This window comes from Sinocyclocheilus grahami, unplaced genomic scaffold, assembly GCF_001515645.1.
Source record: "Sinocyclocheilus grahami isolate Dianchi unplaced genomic scaffold, SAMN03320097.WGS_v1.1 scaffold22.1, whole genome shotgun sequence".
Lineage (NCBI taxonomy): Eukaryota > Metazoa > Chordata > Actinopteri > Cypriniformes > Cyprinidae > Sinocyclocheilus > Sinocyclocheilus grahami.
This window is the reverse complement of record NW_015505201.1, coordinates 2,687,700-2,707,088: the sequence shown is the minus strand read 5'-3', so window position 1 is coordinate 2,707,088 and position 19,389 is coordinate 2,687,700. Positions and strand designations below refer to the sequence as shown.

The 19,389-nt window shown below is 37.2% G+C and overlaps 1 protein-coding gene across 1 annotated transcript in view; it reads left to right on the top strand.

The window, feature by feature from the left end:
- The window catches only part of ano2a (anoctamin 2a), a 29,503-nt gene that overhangs the window by 1,313 nt on the left and 8,801 nt on the right, over positions 1-19,389 (top strand). Inside the window, exons 2-19 of the mRNA XM_016243557.1 lie at positions 212-378; positions 1,791-2,096; positions 4,283-4,375; positions 5,784-5,935; positions 6,035-6,089; positions 6,679-6,730; positions 6,830-6,885; positions 7,002-7,049; positions 9,584-9,648; positions 10,444-10,578; positions 11,933-12,093; positions 12,276-12,358; positions 13,600-13,611; positions 14,361-14,435; positions 15,416-15,481; positions 18,468-18,542; positions 18,618-18,819; positions 18,949-19,060. Coding sequence (XP_016099043.1) covers positions 212-378; positions 1,791-2,096; positions 4,283-4,375; positions 5,784-5,935; positions 6,035-6,089; positions 6,679-6,730; positions 6,830-6,885; positions 7,002-7,049; positions 9,584-9,648; positions 10,444-10,578; positions 11,933-12,093; positions 12,276-12,358; positions 13,600-13,611; positions 14,361-14,435; positions 15,416-15,481; positions 18,468-18,542; positions 18,618-18,819; positions 18,949-19,060 — 1,915 coding nt within the window. The remainder of the gene's footprint in view (positions 1-211; positions 379-1,790; positions 2,097-4,282; positions 4,376-5,783; positions 5,936-6,034; positions 6,090-6,678; positions 6,731-6,829; positions 6,886-7,001; positions 7,050-9,583; positions 9,649-10,443; positions 10,579-11,932; positions 12,094-12,275; positions 12,359-13,599; positions 13,612-14,360; positions 14,436-15,415; positions 15,482-18,467; positions 18,543-18,617; positions 18,820-18,948; positions 19,061-19,389) is intronic.

Sequence of the window (19,389 nt, the reverse complement as noted above, 5' to 3'; positions counted from 1 at the left end):
CTCTCTCTCTCTCTCTCTCTCTCTCTCTCTCTCTCTCTCTCCTTCAGTTCCATTTCAATTTCAAGCAATTTATTGGCATGATTGTTTTGCATGCAATATTGTCAAAGCACACACAAAGAAACTGACATAAGAGAAAAATGCCATAATAGAAGACTTTCAGTAAGATATTATTAGACATCAAAATTAACCTGTGAATATCTCTATCTAACAGAAAATTGGAATGGGGCCCCTGAGCGCATGCGCGTTTCTGGCGTGAAGAGTGAGTCCTCTTCAATGCAGAGCGAGAAACTCCGCTGTCTTGCCCGAGATATCTCTGAACTGGGCCAGCAGGGCACGGCCAGCAGCGGGCATGATGCCAACGACATTGCTGAGGACACGGTGCGTGATTTCTGTTGTCTAATGCAGGCTTTAAGAGGAAATGTTGTTCATTATCAAAGACTGACATTATTGCATTAAATAATGGTTCTGGTTAGATCATATTAAAATATTTGCATTGCATATGTTATGTTCAATTCAATTCAATTCTGCAAATTGAACTGCAAATAAACTTTAATTGAATCTTGAATTATGTGCATCTTCTCAATGGACCCTCTGCAGAAGCTTCACGGACCCCTCAGGGGTCAAGTAAGGTGACATAAGAAAATGCAGTGATTTTGCAATTGTAAGCTGGTCACACAAAGATTGTGGGTTGGAGTCAGTGGGAAAAATCTCTCTAGATATTGGCATCGACCATTGAAAAATCCATATCACTACTGGACAGTTACAGTCTGAGAATCTGAGAAAAATGCTTTTTTCCAAAATCAAATTAAAGAAATAAGAAATTTAGAATTTGGATTAAGGCATTTTAAATTAAAAATTAAATGAAAAAATCTTATCTGCATAAATTAAATATTTATACTAATTTGTAATGAGTTTTTTTCATGCTTCAGTGGAACTTGCGATGTGTTTTCAATGTATCATATTGGAAAGCATCTACTAAATGGCATCAGTTAAATATTTGCACTAGACGTTCCCATAGCCTGTAGAAATCCCAAGGCATTTTCTTTTAACACAATTCACATTCCAATGAACTTGATTATTATAAAGTTCTTTAACATACAGTAATAATGCTCCCAAGAACAGACAAAGACATGAATTTTTTTTTAATTATTTTATTTTTATTTTTTTAATTATTTAAATTATTTTTTGGTATATTTTTTATTTTTATAATAAAAAAATATTTTATTAATATCTTATTTGTATAAATTAAATATTTATGCATACAGTAAAATGTTGTTGTTGTTTTTTGCTTTACAGTAACAAAAATAGTTTTAATTTTTATTTTTGCTTATGGAATTGGGGTGCAAGTCTGTAATTTCATAATACAAGAAAAAAAATCACAAAATGTCTTTTTGCAAAATATAAGTTTTCATTTGTTCTTATTTGGGGTAAAATATATTATCTTATCTTGGGGATCTTTTTGTAGTGTGAACAGAATATTATGAAAACCACAATGTCAGCTGACAGTTTTATCAACTAATTTGCAAACCACAGGGACCATCCTAGCTATGCACCTTGCTCAAAAGCAGAATTCAAATCAAACATGAGTATGACAGGAAACGTCCAAAAGCTTTGAACCACCAGCCAATCAGTGGATGACCCAGATCCTCAATTTTTTTGCTCAAACTGCCAACTACATGCTATGCAGCTTTGAGAGAGCTCCAGGAATCTGTAATTATAGCTTTCGCTGTACAGCCATGCAGATGTGTCTAGATGTTACAGAGCTGAAGAATGCTTGTGTGTGTTTTCAGGAGGAGCCGGGCCCTGGTCCAGGAGGAGGGCTGTGTTTTGCAGACGGCTGCAGAAGAGTGGACTACGTTCTTGTTTATCACTCCAAGAGACGTCAGTCCCAACACCGCCTCTCTGTTGTCTCTAACGGTAACGTGCCGTCTCAAAGCCACACCCCTTCACGCAGGAGTACGAAGGGCGATATTTTGGAGGCAGTGCTGGAGGCGGGGCTTGCAATGGAACCCGCCAACGAACTACAAGATAAAATTAGAGAGGAATTTGAAAGAGGACTTCAGGAGGAAGGCTTGGAGATTGAACATGACAAAGAGGTTTGTGTTGATGTGTGCATAGTTATGTTCAGACTGCTAAAATACTAGCCAACTGCATACTACGCAGTATACACTAAATACTGTACTGCCTACTATTTTTAGTTCTTAAATATGTAAGAAACAATGCATTATGCAACATTTCAAACAGTAGGATGCTACTGTAAATTGTCATATGATCTGCTTATATCCATACACTACTGTTCAAAAGTTGGTAAGATTTTTTAAAATCTTTTTGAAACTCTTAAAATACAGTAAAAATAAATATTATTACAATTTTAAATAAATGTTTTCTATTTGAATATAATTTAAAATGTCATTTATTCCTGTGATGCAAAGCTGAATTTTCAGCATCATTACTCCAGTCTTCAGTGTCTCATGATCTTTCAGAAATCATTCTAATATGCAGATTTGCTGCTCAAGAAAGAGTTTTGTTGTTGTTGTTGTTGTGAAAAACGTGATACATTTTTTCAGAATTCTTTGATTTAAAGACAGTTCAAAAGAACAGCATTTATTTAAAATAGACTTTACATTATAAACGTTTTTACTGTCACTTTTGATCAATTTAATGCATCGTTGCTGAATAAAAGTATTCATTTATTTTAATACAATAAATTACTGACCCAAAACATTTGAACAGTAGTGTATGTAATTTCACAAGTGGTGTCAACACAGTTATCATTTTTTGGAAATTAAAAGGGGTTGTTTTGCATTTATTTAAAATACATTTTGTGTAAAAGTCCTTAATTCAATCAGTCTGATCAGATAATGAAAATGGTGCTTAAAATAGGCCAAAAATCTGCATATTGCAAAATTAGTGTGAGTAGCATAGTATATTCTGAACATAGCCTGTGTGTGTTCTTGTTTGCCAATGCATGTCTCTATATCATTTTCCTGGCAAACACATTAATGTATCATTGTCTCATGTGTTGAGCCATGAATAATCAGGGATGAGCTCAGTTTTGAGTGTAATACTAACAGAATAAACACAATCAAGAGATTCCCAAGGTGACCTTGGAACTTAAGAATTGAAGACCCAGTTTAGAAAAAGCCCAAACCCTCCCACACCAAGAAAAGTCTATCTTTTTTGAAAGAGGAGCTAGTTTTCATTTTCAAGCAATGCAGCATATTTTAATACTAGTTAACAGATGCCAAAGAGCATTTCTTCACTTTCCTGCAATGCTGCAGTGGTGGCCCCAGCGATATATTTGCGACAGATGCAACTATGGTTGTCACAAGGGATGATCGGTTCCCCCTGCATCATGGATTTTCCCAAGTTGAAGCAGGGAGAGCTTAGTATTTCTGAATAGGAGTAGATTGGTTGACTCATGCAGCTTTTTTCCCCCCAAAAAAGCTTATACTCAAGCAATACCCTCATGAATCCAAATAGAGTTCCTATTATTATGCAGGTTTGAGTACACCTTATGCACGAAGAAACTACTAGATATTTCAACCTAAAAGAAATTATATTTTGCATAATGAAAACAAAGCCTATTTTTAGGACCATTATGATTTTTAGTTTTTGCTTACTTGATAATAATAATGAATAATGCAATGAAAATCATCTGCGTGAACACAGTGTTTTTAATTAATCGGCATAAATTACATTGAAAACTAATTCTACCATGTTGTGTACTTGCAAATTATTTTGTAAGTGAAAAACATTATTTTTTGATATTGCATAACTAACTGTAATAGTAAATTAATTCTTAGATGCAAAGGCATTGTTCCTATGTCCGATGTCTGTACAGATCTGAAATTGGCCCCAGGGTTCATTTTAGCATAAATATTGACTGATGAGAGTGAAATCCTGAGTGAAAGCTGTGATGTGGGTGTACGTTTGATTGTTGGTGGTGTGATGGTGGTAGATCAGTTGTGTTATGTTAGTGTGGATTAAATTTGAGTGCTGCTGTCTCTAGCCTAAAGACAGATTATGGTTGATCCTCATTGCCAGAGGTGTTTGTGTTTGATGTGTTTGTGTGTGTGTCATTCATCCACGCTGAATAAGACCATTTTAGTAACAGCTGCTTCTTAAACTCTCTCTCTCTCTGTGTATGTGTGTGTGTGTGTGTGTGTGTTTGCACCAATCACCTTATCTTCAACCAAATTTTCAGTTGCATCCTGCAAACCAAATCGACTGTATTATTCAGTGGTGCTTTACTCTTAAACTAATTTCTTTTTCTTTCAAGATGAGAACGGTCCGGTTTACCCGTCTCCATGTTCCCTGGTCCGTTCTCAGTCGTGAGGCAGAACTTCTTAAGATCAGAGTGCCGACTAAAAAGGTGAGTTACTATAAAAGGGAAACAGAAACATAAAAAGGCTGCCATTTGAGAATAAAATATAAAGATGTGTCAGAGCGCTGATGCAGTGGGTGATCTGTGAGGCTCATAAAGCTCTCAAGGACCTAGGTTTGAGTCTGGTCTGCATCATGTTCTGATTCCGTTTACCTTTGACTCTCTTTAACAGCCCCATAGAAAAAAAATACAAGGATACCCAATTTACATGCATGCATTTGTCAGAATCTTTAATAAGATATGTTATATGTGTTTTCTGAGAATCAAACCTACAATCTTGTGTTGCTAGTGTATTAAAACTAAAATTCTTCCATTAAAATCAACAATCAACTGTTAGCTCCCGTTAGGACGGTTCCTATTTTGGTGACTTTTTACATTTTTTTATTCATATTTGTATTCAGCAAGGATGCATTAAATTGACCAAAGTGATTGTAAAGACATTCGATTGCTTCTATTTCAAATAAATTCTTTTGAATTTAAAGTATCACGGTTTGCACAAAAATATTAAGCAGCACAACTGTTTTCATCATTGATAATAATAATGATGCTCAAGTTTCTTGAGCAGCAAATCAGCATATCAGAATGATATCCAAAGGATCATGTGACACTGAAGACTGGAGAAATGATGCTGAAAATTCAGTGTTTGCATCAAAAGAATAAATTACATTTAAAAAAATATTTTATATACACGTATGTATAATAAGTATGACCTGACATTTTATTCCAGTGTTTTACTGGTACAGATTGCACTGACAAATAAACTAATGCCAATGCTTAGAAACAGTTCTGTTCAAATGAGAGCCCAATGTGTCAATCCGAGCTGTTCAGAGACTCAACAGGCACTCCAAATGTGGACACTGGCACAGCCCATGAGTGTCATGTTTTTGGTGTTAAGAGCTTTGGCTCCATGACGATCTTTGTAAGTGCTCTGGGTTGGCGCGGTCTAAGAGCAGTTGTAATGCCAAAAGTCAATTCTCAAAGTCTGAACACTGCAGAGAAAAAAAAGAGATCAAGCCGATTACTTGTAAAATGTTTTCAAATTCCTGCAAGAGGCATTTGCATACGCTGCATACTAAGATGATTGTTAACGTCACATTTTCCTATACATTAAAATTTGGCTTAGAGTGACATCCTGAAAGAATGATTTATCCTTTGAGGTGGTGAGTTGTATTGAATGATATAATCTGATAATGGTGGATTAGCTGTTGACACATATGGACCCACATCCCATGTGCTTTGTTTGCCCACAAAACAAGATATATTTCCTTTCCACACATGTGGTGTTAAATCGTCTGACTCTGGTCTCAACTTCTAGTGTGTCTCGTCTCTCTTTAGCTCTTGATATAAATGGATTAATCTCTGTTTAATTTTAGTTCCGTTATGGTTGTTTTTCCAGACATATCAGCTGAAAGAGAAGACGGGGCTCATGGGCGTAATAAACTCTTTTTGGACGAAGATAAATCAGCTGTTCCAGCCGGGCGTACCGGAGCCTCAAGACCCACGCACACGGGTGCTATCCCAACCGTTCAGCAGAGACAAGCTACACCTGTGAGTGCCAGCATTCATAGACAGCCAGAGTGTCATAAAAGAGCATTTACAAAAAGCAAGCCCATGTGTTGGACTAATTGGTTGTCTTTTATTTTGCAGATTTGATATAAAGTCGAAAAACAGCTTGTTCAGCAATGCAATACGAGGTCGAATTGTAAGTATCAGTAATAATGAAACAGGATGATTATACACATCTGGACACATTAGAACAGATTTAAAGCAATAGTTTATCCAGAAATTATGTCAAGTTATGTTGTTCTAATGGTTCATTTTGCTGTGGAACACAAAAGGAGAATATTTGATGCAAATGGTAATGGTAATTTTTCCTCATACGGTTATAACGATTGGGGACTGGAGCTTTGAAGCTTCAAAAATGACAGAAAAGCAACATAGAAGTATCATTAAACTATACTGTTTTCGTGCCATACACTGACTCAAAAAGAACAATTTATGACTTAGACATTACTACATAGCTCATAAACTCACATGAACATGCCCAGAAGAACTGAGCTGAATGTTCAGCTAATAACATTTTCAATATATATCTTATGACTAAGTGCCCATTTCATATGGGTCATTTTTATGATACTTCATGGTGCTTTTTAGTAATCTTGGAGTCCACATTCATTATATTGAAATAGTGACCAGATAGGAATAGATGAAATTTTCATTTTTGGGTGAACTATTCTGTTAATGTATGATTGCTTTTTTTTAATGTATTATTGTGTTGCGCTCTTGCATAGGTTTATGAAATTCTGAGGCGCACCGCCTGCACACAGACCTGTCAAACTATGGGTATGTTCCTTGAGATGTCAAATCTACAAATGCCATACTCTTTTAAATTGGATTGTTAAACTGTCAATTTGAATATTCAAATTCTCTTTTCTTCCTCAGGTATTGCATCACTGCTAGCTAAAGGGGTTTATGATTCTGCCTTCCCTCTGCATGATGTAAGTTTTGCATTGTACCGCAGCTTAATACAGCTAATTTATAATTCGCCTGTTAGTTCAGTGTAAATGTGTGAGGTGGTTTGGGTAGAGCTCTGTGTGTGTTGTCATTGCTGCAGGGAGACTTTGACAGCTCAGAAGATAAAGAGCATCGCAATGACAGACAGGTGAGTCCTGCAGCCTGCTGCGATTGGACAGCAGCGTGTCACACAGTGACATTTAGGATTTTTGTTTTTATTTGATTGATAAAATGACAATAAGCTGCTTATTACTGTAATATGTACTTGTGTGTGTCATCTCTAAGAAGATGCAAAAGATTTGTAATGAGTAGGGATGTAACGATATTATCAATATCAAAATATCACAATAGCAAAACTGTCATTATGCTTTGGCACAGTATGTGTCAAACAAACTAAAACCAAAAGCACAATATGGCTTAATCCCTTCATCAAGTCTGTTTGCACTACACTTTTCGAAGCGCACACATTGATCGGCTCGTGATCCGGTGTTTTCCGAGCCTCAAAACATCTCCATTCACATTGAATGCAGTGAACTCGTTTATTGCACGTGCTGCAAGTTTAGCGCATGTTTAGGAACGCAACGGCCACCAGTTATGCTTCATTTTCACAGCAGATGATTAAAGCATTTCACTAGATTAGTAGTGAGACATTTTTGTAAGCCTGTTTTCACTGAAGCTGGAGTTTTCCTTCCAAATAAAAGCTCTACTGCCGTTTACGCCAAAATAAAAGCTTAAGTGCAGTATGAGTTGCTGACAGCTAGCGGTTTAAAAGCAGTCCAAATTCAAAATCTCTTTCAAGTGTAGAAATTAGGAAAGTATTGTAATTTCCCTACTGTAGTGCAAAGCAAAAATAATATACCAGTCACGGTCCAGGTGTGGAGGCAGGATGACGAGGATACAAAATAAGGATCTTTAATGTAGCGACAACAAGGCAGAGAGACACACGCACTCAGGGTAACATTCATAATAACCGACCAACTAGAACACAAGAGACAGGAACAGATATAGGGCAGTTAACGAGGGACTGACAGGTGAGCACATTAATAATTAGACGGGCTAAACCAACACGAGGGGAAGAAACCACAACAAACAGTCCGGGCCTCGGAGGCGGAGGCGAGGGAGACACCGACCATGGTGACGCTGGAGGGGCGGAGATGGAGAGCCAAAGAGCCAGGGGGATGCAGAGGATCTGGGGGCCCAGGGTGGAGCCGAGGGCTCCACCAGAGCGACGAGGCGCAGCCAGAGGAGAGGAGTCCAGAGGCGATGGCGGGTCGACGCCCGACCAAGGCGGAGCCGGAGGGACGAGAGAGCATGGTGGAGCTGATGGATCAATGGGTGACGGTGGAGGCGAGGGAGCTAGGAGCCGAGGTGGAGCCACTGGGTCTACGGACCGAGGCAGAGTCCGGGCCTTGGAGGCTGGAGGCGGAGGCGAGGGAGACTCCGACCATGGTGACGCCGGAGGAGGCCGGAGCGGGTGGGAGGGCGGGCATTTGAGGAGCGGGCACTGGAGAGCCCTTCCTGGGCTGGACTGGGGATCCGGAGCCCTTCCTGGGCTAACCGAAAGATCCGGAGCCCTTCCTGGGCTGGACCGAGGATTCCACAGTCTCTCCTCCTCATGCACTGTGACCTCCGTAGTCGATTGGCCGAATACCTCCCGGAAGTCTCACAAAACCCTCCAGCGAGTGAATCCCCGGGCTCTGTGCAGTCCACAAGGCTTTGGCCCACTGCAAGGCTCGTCCAGACAGCAACGAGATAATGAATGACACTTTGGCCCGCTGTGGTGTGGTTGCATCTCCAGGTAGCGGGAACATTGCAGCAACAACCCGCTGCCGAAGGCTGCCTCGCCCGAAAAGCTGGCTGGCCGGGCCATGGGACAGACGGGGCAATCCATAAAAAAAACAATCAAAACAAACGAAGGGAAAGACGCCGCTATACTTTACTTGAGGGTCGGTTATTCTGTCACGGTCCAGGTGTGTGGAGGCAGGCAGGATGATGAGGACGACAAGGATACAAAATAAGGATCTTTAATGTAGCGACAACAAGGCAGAGAGACACACACTCGGGGTAACATTCATAATAACTGACCAACTAGAACACAAGAGACAGGAACAGATATAGGGCAGTTAACGAGGGACCGACAGGTGAGCACAATGAGGTGATTAACTAATAATTAGACAGGGCTAAACCAGCACAAGGGGAAGAAACCACAACAAACAGTCCACAGGAGTGTAACAATACCTATGAATATTAATTTTCATTTATTTTACAGTGCAATTATTTTACAATATATGGCTATTACTGTCATTGTTATTATTATATTCTAATTTGTTTGGCTTTCTAAAACACCAGTGTGAATGTAATATAGACTGAGACAGTATATCAAATAAAAAGAGGGTTGAGTCCCCTTTAAAGTTCAGGTACAAGTCAATTCACTGACTTTTTTCTGACTTAAAGGGTTAGTTCACCCAAAAATTAAAATTAGGCTGCGTTTTAATGCAGCTTCTAATGTTGAACTCTCAAAGTGCATTAGATAGAATCATTTAACTTTAAAATGTACAAAATTTTCCTTTTTTCCCAATTCTTCATTTGTCTTTTTTTTTTAAATTACGCAGTAAATATCGTATCGTGAGATTTTGATATCGTTACATCCCTAGTAATGAGTGATATTTGTGTGTATTGCAGATGCTGCATGAGGAATGGGCCAATTATGGTGCTTGCTACAAATATCAGCCAATGGACCTTATAAGGTATCAGACATGACGTACATCCCTACTATCTGGTTCTGTGAAGGATGTTATTCAGCACACAGATGGTTATTAACTGGATCTCTTTTCTGATAACTGTCAGATGTGTGTGTGTATTTTTGTGGCTTGCTGTAAATAGTTCTACTTTAAATCGCATGGCTCGTTGAGAAGCGATGTCACTTTTCATTTTCAAGATTTCACCTGTCTGGCAGGCAACAAAACACCTGACAAAACAGTCTCATTCTGCCTATCCCAGAATGCTTATCAAACAAGCATTTTCAGCATTAAAAAACATTAATAAATGACCTGCAACTTGCTACAATCCAGCTTTGTTTTTAGAGTAAAAGAAGACGCTTTGCATCTGGTGAATTTAATATGCCCGCCTGGACATCACGAATATTTAAAACATGCCCACCGTATAGCATGCACGCTGAGAATGGCAGACGGTATGTCTTTGACAGTACAATACTAAGACTATTTAGTAAATGTATTACTTATCTTTTGGCTCACATGGAGTCTGCAAACTGACATATTCTGAGCTGATTATGGGGAAAAGCTCTGGAATGGACTGTAGCTGCTGAAAGCATAATCAGAATAGACAAAATATTTTAATAAATTAATATACAAGAATTGGAGGATGTGTAAAACTTGTGAATGGCATTCAGGTTCAATTGTAGGTTAATATTCCATGCAGTCATTGTTTTTGAAAACAGCGTTTTTGCATGTGCTGGTATTCAGTGGTTGTTTACCTTGTCAAATTTGTAACAGTTCTGTAACCCGTTTACCTGTATTCAAAAGGAAGTACTTTGGAGAGAAGATTGGCCTGTATTTTGCCTGGTTGGGAGTGTACACACAGCTGCTGATTCCAGCCTCGGCTTTAGGAGTCGCAGTATTCTTGTACGGCTGCCTCACCGTAGACACCAATGTGCCCAGGTAAACACATTCACATGTTTCCTTTTCTATCATCATGGGGTCTTTGCCTTAAAGGGTTAGTTCACCCAAAAATTTAAATTAGCCCACAAATTACTCACCCTCAAGTCATCCTAGGTGTATATGACTTTCTTCTTTCAGACGAATCCAGTCGGATTTATATTCAAAATTATCTTTCAAGCTGTTTAATGCCACTCAGCGGGTGTTGCATGCATCAGTCCAAAAGAAGTTAAATAAAATGCGCCCATCCATAAAAAAAAGTGTCTCACATGGGTGAACAAAGGCCTCCTGTTGCGAATCGATGCATTTTTGTAAGAAAAATATCCATATTCAAAACATAATAATCACTTTAATGTAGCTTGCAGATGACGTATGAGGTCAGCATTGCGCATGCACCGGTGAGTCTCGTGAAAACCAACGTTTGTTAACAGGAGCAAAGGAAGCAAAGTTTCCTTACTTTAGCAAAGGAAAACCAGTCTCCTCTTGGCTTATATCGAAATCCTCCGACGTTCTTCTTTACAAATCCTTGTTTTGTACTTCTAATAAGAGACTGTTGTTTTGTTTTGATCTCTCCCCTGCGCTTCCGCGTTCGTCACTTCTGAGCAGCGCATGCATAAATCTGACCTCATACGTCATTCCCCCGGAGCTGCTTCCGTGTATGACTGTTGGCGCAAACTACATTAAAGTGATTATTACGTTTTGAATATGGATATTTTTCTTACAAAAACGCATCAATTCGCTACAGGAGGCAATTGTTCACCCCCCGGAGCCGTGTGAGGCACTTATTATTATGGATGGATGATTTTTATTTAACTTCTTTTGGACTGATGCACTGCAACACCCACTGAGTGGCATTAAACAGCTTGAAAGATCAAAGACCATTTTTAATATAACTCCGACTGGATTCGTCTGAAAGGAGAAAGTCATATACACCTAGAATGACTTGAGGGTGAGTAATTTGTGGGCTAATTTTCATTTTTGGGTGAACTAACCCTTTAACTTCTGATGTTTTTTAACAAACAAATATGTTTCTATGCCCTAATCCTGAATCTGACCCTCACAGATTTTCATTAAGACTTTATTTAGTGTTTTTATTAAGCTATTTACCTTGTGGGGACTTAATATTGAAATAAATTTTTTTCATAATATAAGCTAATTGCTTTAGATCAAACCAACAGTAACTCTAATATGTATTTGAATTGCATTGATTTATTTTCTTAATTAAGCCTATTCCGGGGATGTTTTATAAGGTTTAGTTTTGATATTTTTTCCAAAGTTTTTCAAAGAAAATAAATGTTTATGTATTGCAGTGAATATTTATGATATAATCAAGAATTAATTTCTCCCTCTCTTTCAGTCAAGAGATGTGTGATGAGCGTCTTAATTTCACCATGTGTCCTCTATGTGATCGTGTGTGTGATTACTGGCAGCTGAGCAGTATCTGCAGTACGGCGCGTACCAGCTATCTGTTTGATAACCATGCCACAGTGGGCTTCGCCATCTTTATGTCCCTCTGGGGTATGAGCTGTATGGATATGTGCATTTGATGATAAACTGTGATTACTGTACATTTGTAATATACTGAGAAGAAATAAGGTGGTGTAAAGAGGAATAGATAGTGTTGTGATTATTGTGTTTGTGTGTGTGTGTGTGTGTGTGTGTGTGTGTGTGTGTGTGTGTGTGTGTGTGTGTGTGTTTAGCGGCAGTGTTTCTAGAACACTGGAAGAGGAGGCAACGATGTTTACAGCACAGCTGGGATCTGACAGGCATGGAAGACGATGAGGTGAGAAAAAGTCCCAAGCATTTCAGAATACTAGAAACATGATCAAAGTCACAGAACACCTCTAATATTCATTATTAAATAGCGGCAGCTCTAAAATCAGATTTTCGAAGCTGTAAAATAGCTGACATATGCACATCTGTGACTGCATCATTTAAAAAATGCTGCTCACTGAGTGGAATTCTGATTAAAAAAACAGAAGTTTGGGCAGGCACATCCAAGGATTTCCAAGGATATATATACTTTAATATAGGTAAATAGCCATGAGTAAAGATTTGTTACTTGCTAGTTGGTTGCAGTCTGTAGTAAAGAGGGGACATTCTTATTGTACAGAACAGTGGATTGGACAAAAACTTGTCAAAACGTATCAATATTGTCAAATATTATTACAATTTAAAATAACTATTTTCTATTTGAATATATTTTAAAATGTAATTTATTCCTGTGATGAAAAGCTGAATTTTCAGCACCGTTACTCCAGTCTTCAATGTCACGTGATCCTTCAGAAATCATTCTAATATGCTGATTTGATGCATACATACATTTTTCGGGATTCTTTGATGAATAAAAAGTTTAAAAAACAGCATTAATTTGTAATTAATAGAACTCTTTTGTAATAGAACTCTCTTTGTTGATTAATTTAATGCATCCTTGCTGAATAAAAGTAAAATAAGCATATAGATCATCCTCGATGCACCTCTATCCAGCATGACTTCCTAACTTTGGTATAATGATTGTTATGCATAACCTCCAATATCGCTGCCTTCTTAAAAATCACTCCAGAACCTATGAGCATCAGCGCAAACTCGCAGCAATGCAGTTCATAAAGCATTGCTAAACATAATCCAATATAATAGCCAATTCTCTCTAGTGCGACTCCAGCAGACCCTCGCGCTGACTGCTGATGGCCTGCTCTTCATTAGGTTTATGAAAATTCAAGATTTCATTGTTCTTGAGGGTTTGAACCGTTCACCTGGGAGCTGATTCAGTCTGAACGTGTGTTGTGTAAGTGGTGGGAGACGATGGTGTGTGTGTGTGTGATAGGACATGTGTGAGTAATGAGATCGTGTTCTGCTTAAAGCATTGAGCTGAGTGGATGAAGGTCTGCACTCTCAACAGGATGCAATGGAGATCATGAGCGACATGCTAATGTGAACAACAATGAATTTCAATTACACCGCATGTTAAATAGTGCAAACATGTGTCTAATGCTATGTTTTCTTTGCTTTCATGCTCACCGATAGGAAAGGGCTGAGGTAAACCTATCTCCTGCTCTCTTTCTCTATCTCTGTTTCTATATGGTTCCCGACATGTTCAAACGCACACCATATTTCTCTCCGTGTCCCTCACACTTCCCCCACCCTCATCATCGTTCCATCCCCATTTGCGTTTTTCTGTGCAGCAGGAGGGTCAATTTTGCATCGGCATTTATGGTGATGCTGTTTGATGAATCAACCCTGAATTCGTAGGAAGAGGGGAGATTTATAGTGGATTAATATTGTAGTAACCTGTGTCAAGAATCCTTTACCGTGATTTTATACCATTAACCTCAGTGCCATAATCCTAACCAAAATGGTCTTGTCAGATAATCACAACCTTATTTGTGAAGTTGAAAATGCTACCTGTCTGGTTGAAACACATGTTATGTCATAAATATATCATCTTAAGCATTCCACGTACAACTATATAGCACTCTTGTACAGGATATTGGTCTGATAGATTGAGTCTACTAAAGCAACGTGTTAGCCAGAAAAGCCCTGCGGGTTACGTGCTTTTTAATGAACTTGCAGTTTTGTACCATACTGGCGTCTTTGCCTCAAGACAAGAAAATTATTTAATGTGGAACAAAATAATTATTTCTATTTGTGCATGTGTTTGTGAATCCTGTTTCTATGGAGACAGTTTTGCTTATGCATGTCTAAGGTATTGATGTTGAATTTGCTGCTTTTTGAAATCTTTGGAGTTCTTGATCACTGAGCTTGATGTGTGTGTGTTTGTGTGACAGAATGAGCTACGACCAGCATATGAGGACTTTCTTCTTAAGAAACAAGAGAAGAAGGCAAAGAATAAGAAGGAAGAGGTAAACTGCACCATTATGTACAAAACTATTAGGTTCTTATGTTTTGACCGATGAATTTCCATAATTTTCCATAACATTTTCAGTTGTTTGTGATTACTGAATAATTATTTTAAAATAGAAAATAGTAATTTTATAAAGATTGTACTCACAAAGAGTAATAATTATAATTGTAAAAATATATTTTTATCCTAAAAGAGTAATAAGTACAATTATTTAAATACATTTTTTTTTAGAGCTGTATATAACAAAAAAAAATTATATTCACTATGACTAAAACTTTATCATGTCTTCTTATAATCTTAATAATTTCTATGAATTTTCCAAGCTTGGAAATCACAACAGTTCCCTGATATCATGCAAATATCAGATCAGATTTTTCAAAAATATCAGAATATTATTGAATTATTAAAATATTACTGAACAAGGATGCAGAGACATTAACGATAACTTAAAACAATACTCTTGCAAAATTTCTGAAGGAATGTGCACAATATTCCTGTAAGTGTGAATTAACTCATTAAATGAAATGTTACTTTAATTTAATAATTTGTATAATATTTTTTAAATATATAATAATTATATTAATTGTCATTGATGACTCTAGCAAAAAGAATCTTGGAATTACATTCGGAATTTTAATTTATCCAGTAGAATTTTATTTGTTTCTTATTAAATTCCTATTAGGATTTTTTTTTAAATAATAGAAATTATCTTTAGTAAAAAAAAGAAAAGAAAAGTATGATAGATATTCCAATAGATACATATTTTAATTATTTATTTTGTTTAATAAACATGTGTGTTTAAAGTTATTTTTACTCACTATTATCAATTCAGGATATGAACGTGAAGTCTTCATTTTCACTTTAATTTAATTATTGCTTAAAAATGCACTGAGCTGAAATACCTGGAATACCACGCACATTTTTCAAGGAGAATGAGTGCGTGTGTGCAGTGCTTTTAATCTCTGCTCTGTGTTCTAGCCAAACGCAGGAACGGATGACAAAGGAAGAGAGAAGCTACTGTCTGCTAAAGGAGGACAGTCGCCGGTGAGGAGGGGGGAGATAATTTGAGAGTTTACTGTGTGTCTGTCTAAGAGAGAGCAAGCTAATCAACTTAACCAGAAGAGGCGGGGCTTTAGGGATAATGCAGTTAGTTCTCAGCTGTCAGTCACAGAGTGGTCACTGCCCTGACCTCCGTCGGACCCTCCTGCCCACCCGACTCATATCCGTCTTTCTTCCTATCAAACCCCGCATTAGCACTCTCTTATCTTTTTCTTCTCATTCTTTCTGACAATTGAATTAATTAGATAATGAATTACTCAGTCCGGTGGATAGCCGTGTTTTTCCCCTTTGAAATGAGCAGTTTGGTCGCAATTTCACTTGATGTGATTTTGCGGATTTTTGTTACTGTCACTGTGCCCTTGTACGCAGTGTCAGGCCTGTGGCGCATACACACAACACACGTATGCGCTCAAACACTCTCTGTGGCGTACACGCTTACTACACACGGCACTCAAAGCAGATTACCTCTCTGGGTATTCCACACTAGATTATGCAGGATTAGAGTCAGCGGGATTAAACCACGCAAGTTAGAGTGGTGTCCTTCCTCTAATCAAAGACACATGTTCAGTGTGTATGTGCGTGTACCTGAGAGAGTGTAGTGTGTTTTAATTCAGATTTGATGCGTGCGCGTCTGGGGGAGGGTTGGATCCGTGATGTTCATTAGCTTCAGCACTTCAATCAAATCAGCCCTACTTAGTTTCAGTGATTAGTTTGTTGCAAGTCCAAAACTATTTCCTGTTCTGATGCACAAAGCCGCTACAACAAATTTAGATTTTGTAAAAAGTAATATTTAACAGTGTTAAGTATTTAACTGAATAACTACACAATATATTGGAGGCCAGGCCAAACTGGTAATGGTCAATATTAGCATATTTTTAAAGATATAATTTTTTAGGTAATCAATTAATAGGATGATTTGACCAAAAATTTTTAAATACTGTGGTGCTTCTTTAAAAACTTAATTTATTCTCATTTCCTAACATTACATTTTAAAATTATTTATTTGTATTTATAAGTTATTTATTTAAATACATCAACTAAAAGCATATAATGACCAGTCTTAGTTCACACCATCCTAAAACAATAATTATAACATTTAATAATCATTCTAATTCTGAGAATAGGGAACACCACGCCATAACTATAACGTTAATGACGTTGGAATCACTTTCAGAATGATTTTTTTCCAGCTGATGAACAATAAAAACATTGACAGCCAATGAGAATCCATCCTGCTTTAAAGAGCTTGAGCATTTAAAGCTACAGATGACAAAACTGCAGCACGCTAATGATAAACAAACCTTATCATACATTGATGTGGACACTAATATAGTTATCATTATAGTTACCTTCATATATATTTTTTTTGTGGCATGAACAGACCTTTATTCTTTCTTTTCAGTTTTTTTTTTCATATTTTATTTTATTTATTATTATTTCCCCCCCCCAAAAGTATCATATTTCGACTGTACATAATGTACATAAATAACATTATATAACATACGTATGTATATGCATGTACGTATATAACGTTTTGATGCCAGATTTGTCCAGAAGCATGTACAAATTCTAGAATAGATATTAGTGTGAACATTGTTCATGTTCTGTTTAAAAAAGGACTAAATAAATCAATGCCACCTGCAGAGTACAGATCCAACCCTGATCAAACACACCGGTCTGTAATTATCAAGCGCTTCTGAAGAGCTTAATTAGCTAATTGAGGTGTGTTTAATCAGGGTTGGAGCTGAACTCTGCAGGTACAGCAGGTAGATCTCCAGGAACAGGACTGGGCACCCCTGGTATAGACTTTTTATGGTATGGGCCATCATATTGGTTATTGCCATACCATAAAAATGTGACCTGTGCTGGCAAAACGAGTCACAATGAGCAAATTTTCAAAAAACAAGTTATTTTTCTTTTATTTTAACCTTCAAAATGACGTATGATTTGTTTGAATCAGACAAAAATGACTGAGCTACACCTGTTTGAAGTCGAAAAAAAAAACGAGTTAATGTTTTCTGAAGGTTCCTATCACCTACAACATTGCATCTTCTCCTCCACTTCTTTTCTTAATAATAATCACTATATTAATAATCACAATATAGCTGATTGTTATTTTATTTTTATTACTAAAAATTAGAACAAAGATGCAAATAAACTGTAGAACAAATATGAGAAAGAACTTTTCTTACTTTTTTCATCTTACATTAAACACACTGAAACTGCGGTTTCAATCAAATTATTTTAGCTACATTTAAATAAACAAATTTAGCTGACTAACATTAAACATTTTTTTCATTTAAATGTAGCTAAAATAAATTGTTTGCAACCACTTACCTTAAAAAAATTTAGTATATTTTTTTCAGTGCAGAAGGATTCAGGTAAGAAAAACAGACTAATCAAATGTAAAAATCACTTCAGTGTATTCAATACAAATGAAATTAAAACTACAAAAGCAGTTCAATCAAGAACATTGAGTGATTCCTTTGTTTCTTTAATTGTTAGATTAACAGTAATGAGACAGACTGCCTATATATTAATACCTACTGTAATGCACAGATCTAATATAATGTTACACATCAGATGTTTTTCCCCAACAGTTCCCCAATGGTTCACTTGAGACATAACAGATAGTGTTTGTGTGAATACTCGCCAAGACAGATATTTTGAAATACTGTAATCTATATATATTATCATTTTAGATGTTTGATTACTGTTTGGAGCATCGGGATCGCTAGACAAGGGCTTAATGAATTCATTTTTGTGAAAACCTCAAATTTTCACTTTTTTTTTTTTTTGTGTGCCTGTAGTTCAAAATCAGCCCATGTGCATTCCGACTCATTTTGCCAGCATGGGTCACAAATAATAATTGCTTGTCAGTATCATGCAAAATGTGATTATGGTACTCCAGTAGCTAGTGTATTCACAGCTGATATGGTGAGCATTAAGTAACATCCTGTTGTTCTTGTAGCTTGCCTCTGAGTCTTTGTCATGGACAGACAGGCTGCCAGGGTACTGCATCAACATATCCTCTATCCTCCTTATGGTAGGTACCTTTCCCCATAACGGCATTTGTTGCATAGTTTTTACAGTTAAAATTCACATTTATCTGTTTTCTCAGGTTGGGGTCACGTTCTCTGCCGTATCTGGAGTGATTCTCTACCGTATCATTGTGTTTGCTGTTATGTCAATGAACCCTGACCATGAGGCCAAGGCTAATGTGCGTGTAACCGTGACAACCACCGCTGTCATCATCAACTTGCTGGTGGTTCTGGTGCTGGATGAGATCTACGGCGCTATAGCGGCCTGGATTACAGAGCTTGGTGTGTGTGTGTTTACATGACAAAAGATTAAATGTTTTTGTTTTCTTGATAAAAGTGTGACTCTGACGAAGAAAAGATCATGCATTACCGATGATTATTATGAATATGATGTTAATGTCATACTTGCAGAGATTCCAAAGACTGAATCGACATTTGAGGAGCATGTGATCTTGAAAGCTTTTTTGCTGAAGAGCATGAATGCATTTGCACCTGTCTTCTATGTGGCCTTCTTTAAGGGCAGGTAAATTGGCATCCTATTAGCATACCCACCCAAACTAATGTGACGTTCTGTCTCTGTTGTCAATGATAACTGGATTATTATAATGTACTTTGTTGTTGTTTGTCATGTCCAGTTTGTTGCAGTGTAGTCGTGTGCTTACTGTAGTATTGTGTTTGTATGTAGTGTTGTCTACACTAGTGTCTATACTGTATACTGTAGTGTTGTGGGTCTGTCCTGTGTAGTCCATTGTTGAGAATGTTATCTATGTTCATCTACATTGTATATATCACTTTGCAGTGACCATTCTTTTCATAAAAACATTTATATATATATATATATATATATATATA